Consider the following 16,140-nt stretch of genomic DNA (forward strand, 5'->3'; position numbering starts at 1 on the left):
CTCCATACAACGTTTCCAGTTAGTGATAGAATTTGGTATAAAAGCAATTTTAGATTATTTCTAGTGTATCACACCACTAGTTCACTCTTTTGTGTTGATCTAATACTTTGAACACAAAAGTTACATTTTTAAAAAACATATAACATACACATGTTACATAGAATATGTCCACATATATTTCTGTAAAGGTAAACATGCAATATAATTAAAAAGTTATGCATGGTTATTATTAATAGTCAAAACTCCCCTGTAAATTCTAGGGAATTTTTACATTGCTTAACTCCTGAATGAAGGCCAGTTACTGTGATATTATAAATAAAAGAGAATCTCAAGCTATTTATAAGTATTGAAATATTAGGACTACTGCTTTCAGCAGTGTGAAAGATATCCCATAATTTTACAGTATATGAGCACCAAAAGACCTCTTTTCACCTTGTCACTTTTGTGGTTTCCTGTTGTACATTAAATTATTTCCATTCATGGTTTTTGTTTTGCTTTGTTTTGTTTTTTTCACATTGTTTGTTTGTTTTATGTAAATCAAACACTTTTTTGTTTTTTTTTCTGTTAACATCTGTGTGGTTGTTATGGGCTGAATTGTGTCCCCTAAAATTCATATTTTGAAGTCTTGACCATCAGTACCTCAGAATATGACGATATTTGGAGATAGGGCCTTTAAATAGTTAATTAAGATAAAAAGAGGTCATATGAGTGGGCTCAGTATGATTGGTGTCCTTAGAAGAAGAGGAATTAGCCCAGGGGAAAGACCACGTAGAGACATGGAGAAATGACAGCCATGGACAAGCCAAGGACAGAGGCCCTTGGAAGAAACCAACTCTGCAGACATTTAATCTTAGACATCTAGGTTCCAGAACTGTAAGGAAATAAATTTCTGTTTTTTTAAGCCACCCACTCTGGTGGTGCTTTGTTATGGCAGCCATAATAAACTAATGCAGTGGTGTAACAAATATAAAAGATAGAGGTACGAAAAAAAGATGGGGCTTCCCTGGTGGCGTAGTGGTTGAGAGTCTGCCTGCCGGTGCAGGGGACACGGGTTCGTGCCCCGGTCCGGGAGGATCCCACATGCCGCGGAGCGGCTGGGCCCGTGAGCCATGGCCGCTGAGCCTGCGCGTCCAGAGCCTGTGCTCCGCAACGGGAGAGGCCACAACAGTGAGAAGCCCGCGTACCGCAAAAACAAACAAACAAACAAAACACAACTTAAATTTTATCTATGACTGAAGACTGCAATGATCTGGTGATTTGTTAAAACCAACCTTCCACCCTTCCACACCCTGGCACAATATTAAAACAAAACTAATATTTATTTTAATGTGGAGTTTCAGCCCTGAGGCCTCTCTTTATAAAGAGGATTTTTTAAAATTTTCTTTTTAAAAATTTTATTTCTTTGGAAAACAATGAATATTTTCATGAACACCTTTAATAGGAACCAATATTAAGATCAAACATTGCTTTTAAAATTTGGGACTTACATATTGAATTTGATATTATCACATTTATTTCACTTTTCTCAGAGGGTAGGAAAAACAAATGTGTTTTGGCATACAGTTTAAAAAAGAAAAAAAGGAGCATTTTAATTATAAGAAGATGGAGTCCAGAAAGTATTCTTCTTTTTTCCTTAAAAGGAATGAGAAGTCTGCGTGTTGCTATTGCTCCTTGACATAAAGACAGTGTCTTTGTTTTATGTCCTCTGTGTCTGAATCCCACAATGCCATCACAGCAGAGTGTACTCTACACGACTTTAAATGATAAGAGTCTCAATAGGCACTTTAGTGGAATTAAGAAAAATCTAACACTCTTCCACCGTGATGCCACATAGCTATCTTCGTTCTAGGTTGTCACGTCAGTAAATTGTATTTAATAGGCCTGAGCTTGTCTCAGTGCGTTTCCAAAATAACAAAACAAAACCAAGCAAGTACACATTTTAGGAATTACCTTGTGTTGGCAGAATAAACCAAAACTGACAATGTGATAAATATAGCAACTTGCTAGAAACCAAATAATCAAAGGAATCTTGTCCTAGAAAGCCCGGTATGTGTGTTTGTGTGTGTGCGTGTGTGGTGTGTGTGTAGAAGTGTGATTTCTATTTATGTTCCTTTCTCTTAAATTTCTTTTGTTGGTTGTGTTTTAGCCTTTGCTTCTCCCCTAAGTGACTTTATCAGTTTTATAACTCTCTTCTTCACCAAACATGTCTGCCAAGACTTTAAAGTGCGGTCCCCAGTCTGTTAGATAGGTGTAGTCCTGGTCTGCTTCCATGGTCAGAGATTCTATGGAGCTAAGAGAGTCGGCTACTGATCCATTGCCTTCATAGGCATATGTTGCCAGTGAGTCGTATGGTGGGGCGGTGGGGTCCATATCATTTTCCTGTAGCCTTTGATTAATGAAATCCCTTATGTCTGCGTTATCTTCCACTGGTGGTCTCTGACGAGGCAAACAGAGAGAGTCTGGTTTTATATCCCTGCGAATTTTGTTATCTTCAATCACCTTTGGGTTTCTCAGAGCACCAATGTCGAAAGCCTGGGTGTCTTCCTCCCCGCCTCCTTCATCATCATAATGGATAACATTGTCTCTGATGTCTTCTTTAGAGGTCATCAGGGTGTCTTTCTTCTTCTGCCTTCGCAGAGCTACATACAGCACAACTATGGCTAGAACAAGACAAAGATTGCAATATGAGAATATGTCAGCCCATCTCTCCATAAAAAATAAAATTGATCAGGGCTGGCTGAGTGTTTTTAATGGTATCCTATTACTTTCAAAGTAAACATACTGTAATCTATAAGGATCATATCTATGTTGACTTTTTTTCATTGTTTAAATTCAATTTCATTCTGGAATTGTAGCTAATATGAAACCATAGCAAAATTATTCACAAAATCAAACCATTGTACCCTTATATTTAACATGTATTGTATTTAAATATCTCAGTGTCAGGTAAAAAGTGTGAGTTACAAAATTTAAAAAGAAAGAAAAGAATGTTTGTTTCAATCATACAGAGAACTGTATAGTATTGAAGTAATAAAACTTGAATATTGTTTGCCCATAGCTAACACTTAGATATTATCCATACCTATATTTCTCAGTTGTTAACATTACTGTATTTATAATGAAATAAACACAAATCACGTGACAATCACTTTTAAATGCAATAAACAAGAAAGAGAGAGAGAAAGAATATAGAATCTAAGGGCCTTAGCTTTTCAAATTATGTCAACTAAGACCATAAATTATTTACATTTATGTGTCCTACCATATTGAGATAATTTCCAAACCAAATGTCTAGTATTCAGGTTACCTTCTTGAAGCAAGATAATATTTTGAAATACTTAATTTATAGACCCTCACTACTGAAGAGCTTTGTTCCCCATTAACTCACAGCCATCATTACATCAATAGTGTTTATTTTTTTCTGGGAGTAAATAAGCACAGATTCACACCATGAAGTCAGTGCTCAACTTTGCCTGGCATAATACTCCCCTCTCCTCCATAGTGGTGGCAATAGATTGAAAGCCAAAGTGTTTGATTTACCATAACAGAGTCTGGAAGGAAGACTCTTGTCATAGGATTAGAAAGTAGGAGACTGCATGATGACAAAAGCCCATTTATTCCCTCTTATTCCAAAATTAAGGAGGAAGACAGAGGAGATATAGGTAGAGCTTCTGTAAAACGGGCCTTGCAGAGATGTTTAGCACTCTGCACTCCTTCCAGGCTTTAGGCAAATCTCAGAACTAAAAGCACTATTGTTTGTTCACCCAGAGAGTGTGTGAGAGACTGTAAACCTCACAGAGAAACCCTGCATATTTATAAAATGGCTTTAGAGTATCTATGGCTGAGAAAGAGACTAGTTAGATGTGCTTGAGGGCCAAATAGAAGTTCCTAAGCACTGCAAGATTCTCACCCTAAAAAAAGACATAAAAATGGCTAAGAATCTGCTGGAAGATCTAAAGGAGTATGAGACTGGCTAAGGAGATCAAAGAATAGATGGATTTGTAAGCAGACCCCACGACAAGACTAAGAGTGTCAACATTCGCAGCTGTGTCCTAGCAATTCACAACTAGGAGCAGGGTGGACACTTGGTAAATATCTGGATGAATGAGCGGCAGATGACAGTATGTGATAATGCTAACCTAAGCAACATGAATTGTTACTCTGTAAGAGGGCCAAAGAGGACAAAGACGAGCATCCAGAATATACCAAATCATGCCTAGGTGGATATGGAAATCTTCTGGGACTCAGACAGCCCCTAGACAAGAGTATGAAAAAGAAACGCTTGTTTTGAAGTTAAACACCTAATTGATTTTGATCAACTTCAGTGTGAGAACATTATTTTGCATCTTCCCTTTTAAAGGGGTTTATATCATCAGCACAAACAGATGTCAGATATAATTTATAATTCTAAATTTTAAGGACATAAAGAATACTTTGTTCTACACATCAAGGTTATTTGCATGGAATTAATATCTTCATCATGCAAACTGGACTAGAACTTTACCCTCCAAACCAAAATGAGCTTCTGACTCAGAGAATGTTCTTTACAAATTAGTATATAATGCCTTGTACCATGCTTTACACCCTGGTACGTTTTTAAAATTCTATTTTCTAGCCTAGAGATAAAGGTAGGTATGTACATTTGTCAGAATATTTTGGTTAAATAATAAACATGAATATAGAAGCTGATCCCACAGTGCCCAACTGTACTTCTGTTGCAATTTTAATTTAAAGGAATGCTTAGAAAAATAGAAAATCTCTCTTTGCTTTTGTGAATCTGGCAACGAATGAATAAATGAAATATAGTCAGCTGGACAGAGTTGATGGAAGAGGGAAGCCCCTAAAGTAGGTTTTTATTCTCACAGAGATGTTACAGAATACATTTACTTCAATCCTTTCCCTTTGCTGCACTTCTTGATATTTCACTGTGTTCTGTTCTGTTCTAGTGGGAATGCTTAGAGTTTTTGATGTGAGGAGATCTGAGAAAAGTGGAATAAGAATTGTGTCTGGCCAGCACTTTAGACAGAAAAAAAAATTTGGAGGTGCTTTTACCTTCTACTTCTTTCCTGTTCTTTCGCCTTTCTTTATCAAACTGTTACTTGACAACTACTGTTCATCTAGTATAATTTTAAAGGTTATACAACACTTTATTAGGCAGCAATAATTATTAGGCTGTAAAAAATGAATTTAAAACCGTTGCTGCAAATGAGACATTTGTCATAGAAAAGTTCATCGCAGCAAGTGCCACAAATTGTTATTACTTGAAAATTCCCTAGGGCTTGAACATACTTTTATATTTTTGATGATGTTATTGATTTATTTCTATTGGTATACTTCCATATGGAATAAAATAGAAAATTAACACTCATAATATAATTAACTTTAATAATAATTATATAATTCAGTATAGATAGATAGTCTTCCTTCTATCCAGATGTAGCATCTCAATGAAGAAAACACTGATTTACATGGTAAAATAAGGAGTGAGATACACAAATAAGGGAGGGGTAGAGAGAGAGAGAGAGAGAGAGAGAGAAAGAATATGTGATTAATATTGAAACCAACCTAAGAGTATAACAATGCACAGTAGGATTGCAATCAAAGCCCCGGTGCTAAGTCCTACAGGAAGAAAAATTGCTTCCATGTTACAAGACAGGATGGTACCATCAGAGTCACATCTACAAACTCGAATAGTCATTGTGTTTGTGCTGCTCTGGACAGGATAACTGCTGTCTTCTATTACAACCGGGAGGAAATACAACTCTTGCTGCCTGCGGCTGTATCCATTTCTTCGGGTTTCAATGCCAGCTGTGTTGTCTACAAAACATGACATTTATGATAAGATGGTTACCATGAGTATCACTTGAAATCTTCAAGTTGGTATCTGTTAAACAGTAGGAAGCTCTTCTTGAATCAGTAAAATACATCCATATTTTAATTCTTTCTTTTATCATTACGAAAGCTGCCAAAATGTAATCAAATGTATTCAAAGCAATCCTCAGGAAAAGAAGAAACATTAATCTTGTCTGGTGTACGAATTAAATTTTCTATTCAGAAAGAATAGAAAATTGTTTACAAGACAAGAGTATGTTGTGTTGACAGACTATTTTTTCTGACATCAAAATCTCACAGAGAAAAAATACTTCAGTGGATGTTTCCTTACATGATTAGAAGAACCAAGATTACAAAGGATGAATCAGTATAACATCTTACCTAAGAACCTGTTCTATAAAATTGACAAATATCAATATGATATTTCAGATAAAGCTTGATTTTTTATTTTTCCCTAATCCATATCTATAATACATATATATATATGAATATATATATATTTTTTTCACTTTTGCAAAACAGCATAAGAAATATGGAAAGGAAAATAAAATGTGTGAAAAACATCGATTCATTAAAATTTTTAAATATCATGAATTATAATAATCATCACTTTAATATAATCACAAAATTAAATCATTTTAGTTTTGATATAATCAACGATACAATATTTACTTGGAATAATCCAAGGCAATAAGAATCTAAAATTTTATATTAGTTCCACTAATATTTCTATTGAAAGTGTATTTTGCATGCACTTGTTCTTCTTTTTTTTTTTTGCGGTACGCGGGCCTCTCACTGTTGTGGCCTCTCCCGTTGCGGAGCACAGGCTCCGGACGCGCAGGCTCAGCGGCCATGGCTCACGGGCCCAGCCGCTCCGCGGCATGTGGGATCTTCCCGGACCAGGGCACGAACCCGTATCCCCTGCATCGGCAGGCGGACTCTCAACCACTGCGCCACCAGGGAAGCCCCATCTTCTTTTATTTCTGTACATAAAAGTGGAGTTTTTGTTTTATTCATAACACTTTTTCATTTTTTGAGTCTACTGAAGTCACTCCCAGAAACATTTTGCTGTTTTTTAGACATGTACTAACATTTAGTCCATTGTAGCCATACATGATACCTACTTTGGAATCAGGTAAGATAATTTTAGAAAGATATAGTACTCATTAAAATACAAGTATGTCAGAAAAATGTTACTGTATCAATAATATTCCATTCATTCTATTTGTAGATTATAATTTCAACAATGAAAAATTAGGCACCTTCTCTATACCCATTTCAGTAGGAAGCACAAAACTGAGAAAACTTTATGTGATAAGATAGAATTTGGCAGGGGAATATCTATTTTTCATTACACAGAGGATATTTTTAAATTGAGAAACAAAATATAAACCTGCCAAATGTCTATTATAATATTCCCAGTAAGAGTCAGTGGTGTCAGGCACTTGTGTTGACAGTAGAAATAGAAAAATGGGCACTAGTTGAATCAATACTGAAATCTTCAGCCATTGATGGTTGTATACTTGAGTCTGGGGAAAGGAACTGTCAAGGATTAAAGCCTGAAACCTGGATGAAAGTGATTAATAGAAATAGGAAGTCAGAGCCTCTGGTGTATTTGCACTTAGGGAGCTAGGGGTTTGCTATTCTTGAACATGTTATGCCAAAAGGCAGTCTCCCCTTTTTTAAAGATTTATTTTTAACCCAGTATTATTATTGATATGTGACCATATAGAATTCATTATGCTGTCCATAGTGGGAAGAAAAAAGACATATTAAACCTCATTTTCACCCATAAAATGGTTTCCATCGATTGACAGACAAAGAAATGTGATATATATTGTATATACACACAATGGAATATTATTCAGCCATAAGAAAGAAGGAAACCCTGTCATTTGTGACTACATGGATGAACCTGGAGGGTATTATGCTAGTGAAATAGACCAGACAAAGACAAATACTGCATGGTAACACTTATATGCAGAATGTAAGAAAAAAAAAAAAAAAGCAGAACTCATAGAAATAGAAAGTAGAAAAATGGTTGCCAGGGGCTGGGGGTGGGAGAAATAGGGAGAGGTTGGTAAAAGGATACAAACTGTCAGCTATAAGATGAATAAAGTCTGAGGATCTGACATATAGCATGGTTACTGTAATTGATAACACTGTACATTATAACTGAAATTTGCTGAAAGAATAGAACTTAAATGTTCTCACAAAAAAAAGGTGAAAAAAAGTGTCTATCCATTTAAACAAAAAAACTTAGTTACACTTAAAGTATATCAAGATAAAACAGGGGATATGGTAAATGGCATGAGTGGCAAATACATGTTCAGATCATGAAAAAATAATATACTTTGAGGCAAGATGATTTGATTCATATTATTATGATTAATCATATATAGATTCTCCAGCAAAGATAAAATGGTGGAAAATAGTCAATACTTTTGTTCCTGAATGATGTGACCATCTACTTAGTTAACCAAGCCAATGATCTAGAAGTCTTATTAGTTGTCTCCTTCATCATATTTATATATGGAATCTAAGAGATCTAGAATGAAGCTCTATGTATTCTATCTCCAACCACTCACCTCTATCCTCACAGCCATTACCTTAATCCATTGGATTATCCTAATCCAAGACTCTCTCATCCATTTTCTACAATAGTATCAGAAATAGTTTTGTATCCTTCTATTGTCTTTTCCACACTGCGTCCAGACTGACTTGCTAAAGTGCAAATCTGAATATGTTAAACTCTTGTGTAAACCTTTCAAAGACTTCTCAGGTCATTGGATTTAAGTTATACACTTTTTAAATGACTTATAGACAGGTTGACCTATGGTTCAGTTTGACTCGGACAGCCCTGTTTTAGATGTGCTGCTCTAATTAAAATGACAAACACTGTCCACTGCTATTCTCAAACATACTCCAGTTTCCATGATAAAACATGTGGTATCCCTACCTATTAGGCCTTTCATAATTGGGACCTTGTTTCATTCCCAGCCGTTCCTCACATTACGTTATTTGATGACGCAAATCTTATTGAATTTCCTTCTGTGACTCTAATTTCCTTCCCCCAAGTATTTGAAGAAAACTAACTTTAACTTTCTCAAAGCATCCTTTGATTCCTATCAATCATCATCATTATATCATCCATCTTATCACTTGCTCATTTGTTCCATAAGCATAGAATCTAGCAAGAATTAGCTTTTTTCTACCCAATATTATGAACTCAGGAGTTTTTATTCCCGATATTATGTCTACAGAAACTTAGAAGAGATAAAATATCTAAAGTCACAGAACAAATAAAGTCAGAACAACTGATCAGTACTTAGCCTTATTATATCTAATCCAGTGTCCTTTATATTTTTGTAGATTTTAGTAGCAGCAGACGTGATAATATTAGTATTAGTGATAGTGATGGCAGTGGTGGCAGAAATGTAAGTGTAGTTATGATGGCAGAGGTGGTAGCTAAAATTACCTTAAAGGTAATAGGTTTTAGGCATTGTGTTAAAGGATTTGCATACATTATTGTATTTAATAAATGAACCATGAGGTTAATTTATTTTAACTATGAGGTTGAAATTCTTTAGTATAATTTAATATATCGATAATCTGCCATTAAGTAGTAATGCAGTGGGAGTGAAAACCTATATCATTCTCATTACAAAGCCTGTATTCTTGACCTGTGCCATACCATGTGTTATTCAAATAAAACAGTTACTTGTATGTACAAACAGTGCATGTAGAACAAATGATATATTTAAAACATGAAAAGTATTCAATTTCCCAGATAGCCTATTGTTTGTTTGACTCATTAAGGGAATGTCCACATTATAAATGGAAGTAATTTGCCTCATTAGATATAGTCTATATAGGTTAACATTTAGTTTACTGCTAGCCATAAAATTTTGTATTTCTTATATATGCATTTCTATATTTTATGAGCTTGAGTGCTTTTAGGAAGAGCATGGATTTCTACCTTTGTGTCCTTTTACAAAGTTGCATGATAAAAGGTAAATTTTTATGTGGTTAAACTTACTTCTGAAGTCACGAACTGTAAAATTTGGTTTGATGGCAGCTTCAGGTGATAATTTAAAGGAGAATTGCTGCCCAGCAGGTGAAAGATCTCGGTCTGCAGCGCTGACTATCTGAATTATCTGAAACAAAGTTGAGATGAGACTTGAAATCAGTCATCAGTTTCAAAGGGAACTCTACACACCAGGCTAATAAGTTTATTTAATGAAACATGCAAGTAAACAGAAATGATATTTTTTGAATTCATATCTGTAGGCCAATTATTTACAAATATTTTTTATAAACAAGTAGCTAAATATTTACAGTTTAATAATAGCAGGTACAAGTATAGGGTATGGGCTAATTCCAAATCGATATCTACATAACTAAAAAGGTTAATGCCATTGAAAATTTGCACTAATAAGCAAAATAAAATTAAAATGTACTTGCTTGCATTTTAAATTACATGAAATAAATGCTTTCTAACCTGATTATTTAAAAGTCCTTGCAAAGCAAAATTTTAGTATCATTATGTTTGTGAGAATGAGTTTTATTTTCATAACTAAGTAAAATGATGAGAAAGAGATACACAGGATGTAGATCTGTTTTTGTTGTTCCGTTTCTTTTCCCCCAGTGGATAAGATACAAATTGTGTTTTCATAGAATTTTTCTTCTTAAGAAGTAAGTATGACTAACCTTGTTTCAAAATTTTTCCTAAATTGTTCCCGTAGGTGTGTAATCTAAGTAGTTAAAATTCTGATACTTCAGTGAGATGCCCTTAAGAATTTGGAGGTTAACTTCCAAGGGCCAAACTATGAAACTGATATTTCACTATATATGTAAGCAAATCAGAATGGCTTTGCCTCAGGAAGAATTTCAGGAAGTGTGTGCTAAAGGGGATAAAAGCAGTGTGCTGATCAGGTGACCACACTCTTAGACTAAGTTTGAATTTGCCAGAGGAAGACCTTAGATTTCAAGTATGACATTCTGCTCCCAGCAGGCAAAGCCTGCATCCTGTACTCTTAGATTGATGCCATTAAACATGTCAGTTATTTACCCCTTTTTGTTTTTATTCCATGGTTGAAGCCCAGTCTTATGACTATGATCTACCTTCCCATATAGCTGTGTGTGCTCGTAGGCACACACAGAAACACACAGGAGCACACAAATGTGTACACTGGGGCTTCGAGTGTCTAATGCAGTACTAGTAGTTTGTATTTTGACAATGGGTCCTCTAAAGAGAAATTCAGTTCCCTATTTTAGTGTAAATCAGTCACACAGGATCTATTTAGTCTTTAGAATTGTCATGGATTCAACACCAAAGGCTAAATATGGCAATTTAGTCAAATAATTACCATACAGACCCTGTAAAACTTCAACTTTCCTTCACATGTGCTCAGATTACTATATCTCACCCCTAAAATTTCTTTAAATTTTTGGGAATTAATTTGTGAAGTTCTGTTTTGTTTTGCCTTTGCTATCAACTAGCACAATTATTTACTAAATTAACATCAAAACTTATCAAGAACATAACTTTACAATGAGGAAACATCCTTTAAAACAGCATACGGAGATGAAATTTTTGGTATAAACTGGTACTTATCTGTAATTGACACTTGAGAGTTATTGCCCTAAGTAAAACAACTCCCATACTTCATTGGTTCATCATATAAATCACTATTGATTTATATAGCATCATCTTTCTTTTCTCTTACTTCTTTTGGAGATAGATAGACACACAGATAGATAGATAGATAGATAAATACATATATACATGCATGCATATTCAATTATAGTCCAGAAGAGATAGATAGTTCCTATGCATAGTTTCTAGACAAGGGTCAGGATGGCTGGGGTCAAAAGCAGAAAATGCTCATATACTACATTTCAGACATTTCAGGGTTATTTTTTATATGTAAATAAGATGCAGAATGCCCCAAAAAAGAGCTTCCAATGTCCCCACAGATTCCTTACCACTTTGTCTAAATATAAGAAAATCAAGTTATCTCTAATAACTTCTACTATTCCCAACTTTTTAAACTCTTTAATTTACTGGAGAAACATAGAAGCATTAAATAGAGTTCTATTTCCAAAAGGCTTTCACTTAGTGCATTACAAAATTCTGATTGCTGTGAAATCATTAATGTTCCTAAATTACCTAAAAATAATGGATTGGATTTTTGGGGTGGCAGTAGAAGGCTCTGAAAAGTGGAGAATAGCTAAGTTGTAGAATTTTGGTAAACCTCTTATAACTCTGCAAATAACCACTTCAGGTTATTTATTTATGTAAACATTTATGCAGCATCTACTATTTCAGACAATAAATCAGGCACTGGGTTCACCCCATGTAAATTTTGGATGCATTTAAAGTGACAAAGCATTAAAACTTTAAAAAAATGTATTTCTGTGTCTGTTCAAAATTAATAATTCAAATTTATCACTTGGTAAAATATGACTAAGTCATACTGTAATAAAGTTAATACTTTCCCCAAATTATCAAAAGCAGTAATAGAAAAGCACAGCCCACTAGAAGTTTCTGTACTGATGGAAATACTCTACATCTATACTGATAAAGACGGTAGCCACCCATCTCATACAGCTACTGAGCACTTGAAATGGGGCGTGTGTGAATGAGAACATACACTTTAACTTTTATTTAATATTAATTTAATACCTATAAGGCTAGTGAACATCACAGGGTTAGAACTATGGGACAAATATTCCATGAAGAAGTAGAAAACATTCAAATTGAAAGAAATACTAGATATTATAAAAGGAACGTTTTCAATAAAGATACCATTTTAAATATTGAGGTATTTCTTCAAGTAAGAATTAAAACTTCAAATTTACTTAAATGAGTAGTTATGCTATTTAAAGATAATTGAAATAGACAGCAAAGCAAAGCATACTGATGTATTTTTCTTTTGGAACCTAGGTATACAATATTGGATTAATTATATTCTTGTTTCATATCACACTCTTAGCATTTGCTCATGCCTGGTTCCTATTATATTATGTTATATTACATTATATTATATCATATCATATTATATATTCACTCATTCATTTATAATAGTGTAGAAAAAAGCTAGCTACCCACCATGATCCACATAAACTCTAGGATTTTGACGATAACGTTTATCAACTATATGGTCCTTCCTCATATCCTCTCCCCACTAGAACCTCCCTCCATAGCAATACTTAATAAGAAAATGTAATTCAGATATTTTGAATAACACAGATGCTCTACTCAAGGCCATCAGAGAAAGCTTTCCATTTTTCAAGGGCTTAAGAATTTTTATGTACCCTTCATAAAAGCATGTGAGCAAAGCAAGAAATACTATAGAAGAATGTAGTCTAAAGTTTCTTGCTTCCTGGATTTATAGTCACAAGGTCTTTAGAAATTCCACAGTATACAAATGGAAAACAGCGTAATCTGCAATCCTAGAACTTTTAGTTATACAAAGAATATTCACTAGGCCATCATCACTTTATCCCCTGTGGTATTAACTCCACATCCGAAATATACCATTAATTCAAAAGATTTACTATCTTTTATGGTTTCTTTTATGAAGACATAAGATCCATGTGTGTATATTCATGCAAGGTCATATAACCTAAAACACATGCATATAGTGGGTGTTTATACACTCTTAATTAACAATATTGATAAGATACCTGTCCTGGTTTGGCATTTTCACACACAGCTGTCTCATATGGCACAGATATTTCTGGAGGAAATTCATTGACATCTAGGACATTAATTAATATGTTGACTCTGCTGGTTAATAATGGGTTACCTGTTGAAAACATAAAAGCAGAAAAGATGATTACAAAATCTGATCAGTTATTGCTCTTATAGTAAACAGCAATAACATTTTTAAAAATCAGCATTCTTATGGAATCCAAATGACCTTTCCTTTATGGGAAGCTGAGGCACTGTGCCAAATATAAATGATGAAAAGATGGATTTACAAGCAGGTAATGCTATATTTAAAACAGATAACCAACAAGGACCTACTGTATAGCACAGGGACCTCTGCTCAATATTCTGTAATAGTCTAAATGGGAAAAAATTTGAAAAAGAATAGATACATGTATATGTATAACTGAATCACTTTGCTGTACACCTGAAACTAATACAACATTGTTAATCGAATATACTCCAGTAAAAAATAATTTTTTTAATTATAAAAAAAAGATGGATGCTGGCGCTATCAATGTCACGCTGTCAGATCACCAGCTGTGCACTATACCAGTATTTATCCCTGAAAATCAACACCAAAGTTAAGATCAAACATTTAGCTGGTATTTCATCACAAGTGTAGCCATCATACCAGGGTGAGTTCACAGGATCAATCTTCACTAATAGTGATATTTTTCACTGGATAAAACATATGTTTTTCCATGTTGTGTCTATAATTTTATTGGGTAGTACCATCTACATATTTAAATAACTCTCTCAAAATGATTCATCCAAAAAAGGATGATAAACTCCAAGAATGAAGGAGAGATTGCTTTGCATAGATGAAAATTAAAATAAATTTAAGGAAGTAGAAGTAAGAGATAGATTGTGGAAAACTAAGATGCACCCTGAAATTACTTGCTGGTGATAAGAAAGGAAAGAATAAACAGCCTTTCCTTCTTGAAATATCAAAAAAATTAGTTTGAAAAATTATCTCTGCCAAAATTCCGTCACAATTTTTAGCCCCAGCCTGTGATATATTACCGGCCTCTCTGTCATTTGCTGAAGACCAGAAATAATTAAACTAATAAGGCATAACATAATGCACATCTTTCAACTTATTTATTTTACCTAATGAAGTTATACAGATGGATAAAGTGTCCCAAATTGTCAAAGGATCTTGTCCAAAGTCACACATCTAGAGGGATGGGGAGTTAATATTCAAACCCAGGACTATGGAAATCCAAATATTATGTTCATTCCACCAGACCTTTTTAAATGATTGGTTATTGTGTTAGATTCTTCATCTGCAGTGCCACTGAAGATTCATAATGTTAGGATTCTTATAGATCTTTATCTGGATGCTTTTAAAGAATGAATACAAATCTCACCACATGACTGATTCTGATAAGCCTACAATATTCTGCTGTGCTAAAATTTATCTAAAAAAATAAAATGCACCATCAGCCGTAGCTTAAGAAATGTTCACATATTCATATATGACACAGTGAAATCCAACATTGTGTACCAGTACAGGCACAGATAACATAAAGGGAAGAGAAATGGTATATTTTGTAATATGGGTTGTGTTTATAGAAGGTGTATTGGTGATCTTGGAGAAGGATGCAAAAAATATCTATTTATTCAAAAATTAATATCGGTTACATGGCACTATCTTATCTGGTAGAAAAGGTTTGGTTCAGTTTTCACAAGTTATTTAATCTTCCTTCAACTCATGATATTAATAGGTGCTAATTCATAAGTTTTTTAGTTTGTTGTATTAAATGAGTGTTCTACAGAATGTTAGATTAGTTTTGGTAAATTATCATTACTCTTATCACCAACTGTAATTTGTGGAGATGATCTAGCTCATCTTCTGTTATTAAGTACTCATATATCATAAAATACAGATAAAATCAACAGTTTGGTTAAATTTGGTTCATTTTCCTAAACAAACTATAAATTATCAAAAACTACAGCAAAATCAATGCCTAATACTTCATAATACTTATAATGTACCCATATTCTAAGACACATTTCACAGGTAAGCTCATTTAGGTTTCACAGGCAACTCTAATATAAAGACCATTATTATCCCTTATTGTATATGGAACTCTGAAGAACGGAGGGGGAATGTAACTCTTCCAAAAATTCCAAGTTAAAAGTGGTAAGATGGGTTTTGAATCCAAGTGTTCTAGTTTCAAGTCCATGCTCTTAAACTCTATTATATATTAACCTATTCAACTTCTGTACAATGTACAAATCAGCCTCTACTTCCTATTTTACTTGGTACATAATTTACAAGTCCCAAGGACATATGAAGAAGAAACTGGTTTTTTTCCCCTCAGGATTATAGTTTTATTTTAAGTTAGTGTGAGGATGGGGCAAGACTTCTCTCAAAATTATGTTTATAGTACAGATTTAATTTTATAATGTATAAATATGTTATTAATTCAAGCTTATTTTTACCCTTGAAAAATTCCCTTTTGGTAGTTTTAAATATTTATCCTCCTGCAATATAGATTTGAACATCTGTCCCAATGAGTACTATGGCTCAAAATATGATCAGTATTGTAACATCTTATTATTAAAAGTGTTTCTCAAAGGTT

The 16,140-nt window shown here is 34.0% G+C and overlaps 1 protein-coding gene across 3 annotated transcripts in view; it reads right to left on the reverse strand.

Annotated features, from left to right (window-relative positions):
• Positions 1-1,295: 1,295 nt before the first annotated feature.
• The window catches only part of LOC114892337 (cadherin-12), a 990,049-nt gene continuing 975,204 nt past the window's right edge, over positions 1,296-16,140 (reverse strand). For all 3 annotated transcript variants that reach the window (XM_029217108.1, XM_029217109.1, XM_029217110.1), the window contains 4 exons: positions 13,525-13,646; positions 9,872-9,989; positions 5,566-5,817; positions 1,296-2,660 (listed from right to left, as the gene is read on the reverse strand). In XM_029217108.1, the coding sequence (XP_029072941.1) occupies positions 2,161-2,660; positions 5,566-5,817; positions 9,872-9,989; positions 13,525-13,646 (992 nt within the window). In that variant the 3' untranslated portion in view covers positions 1,296-2,160. The remainder of the gene's footprint in view (positions 2,661-5,565; positions 5,818-9,871; positions 9,990-13,524; positions 13,647-16,140) is intronic.

Source organism: Monodon monoceros, unplaced genomic scaffold, assembly GCF_005190385.1.
Source record: "Monodon monoceros isolate NGI ecotype Baffin Bay Population unplaced genomic scaffold, NGI_Narwhal_1 Super_Scaffold_12, whole genome shotgun sequence".
In the NCBI taxonomy this organism is placed as follows: Eukaryota; Metazoa; Chordata; class Mammalia; order Artiodactyla; family Monodontidae; genus Monodon; species Monodon monoceros.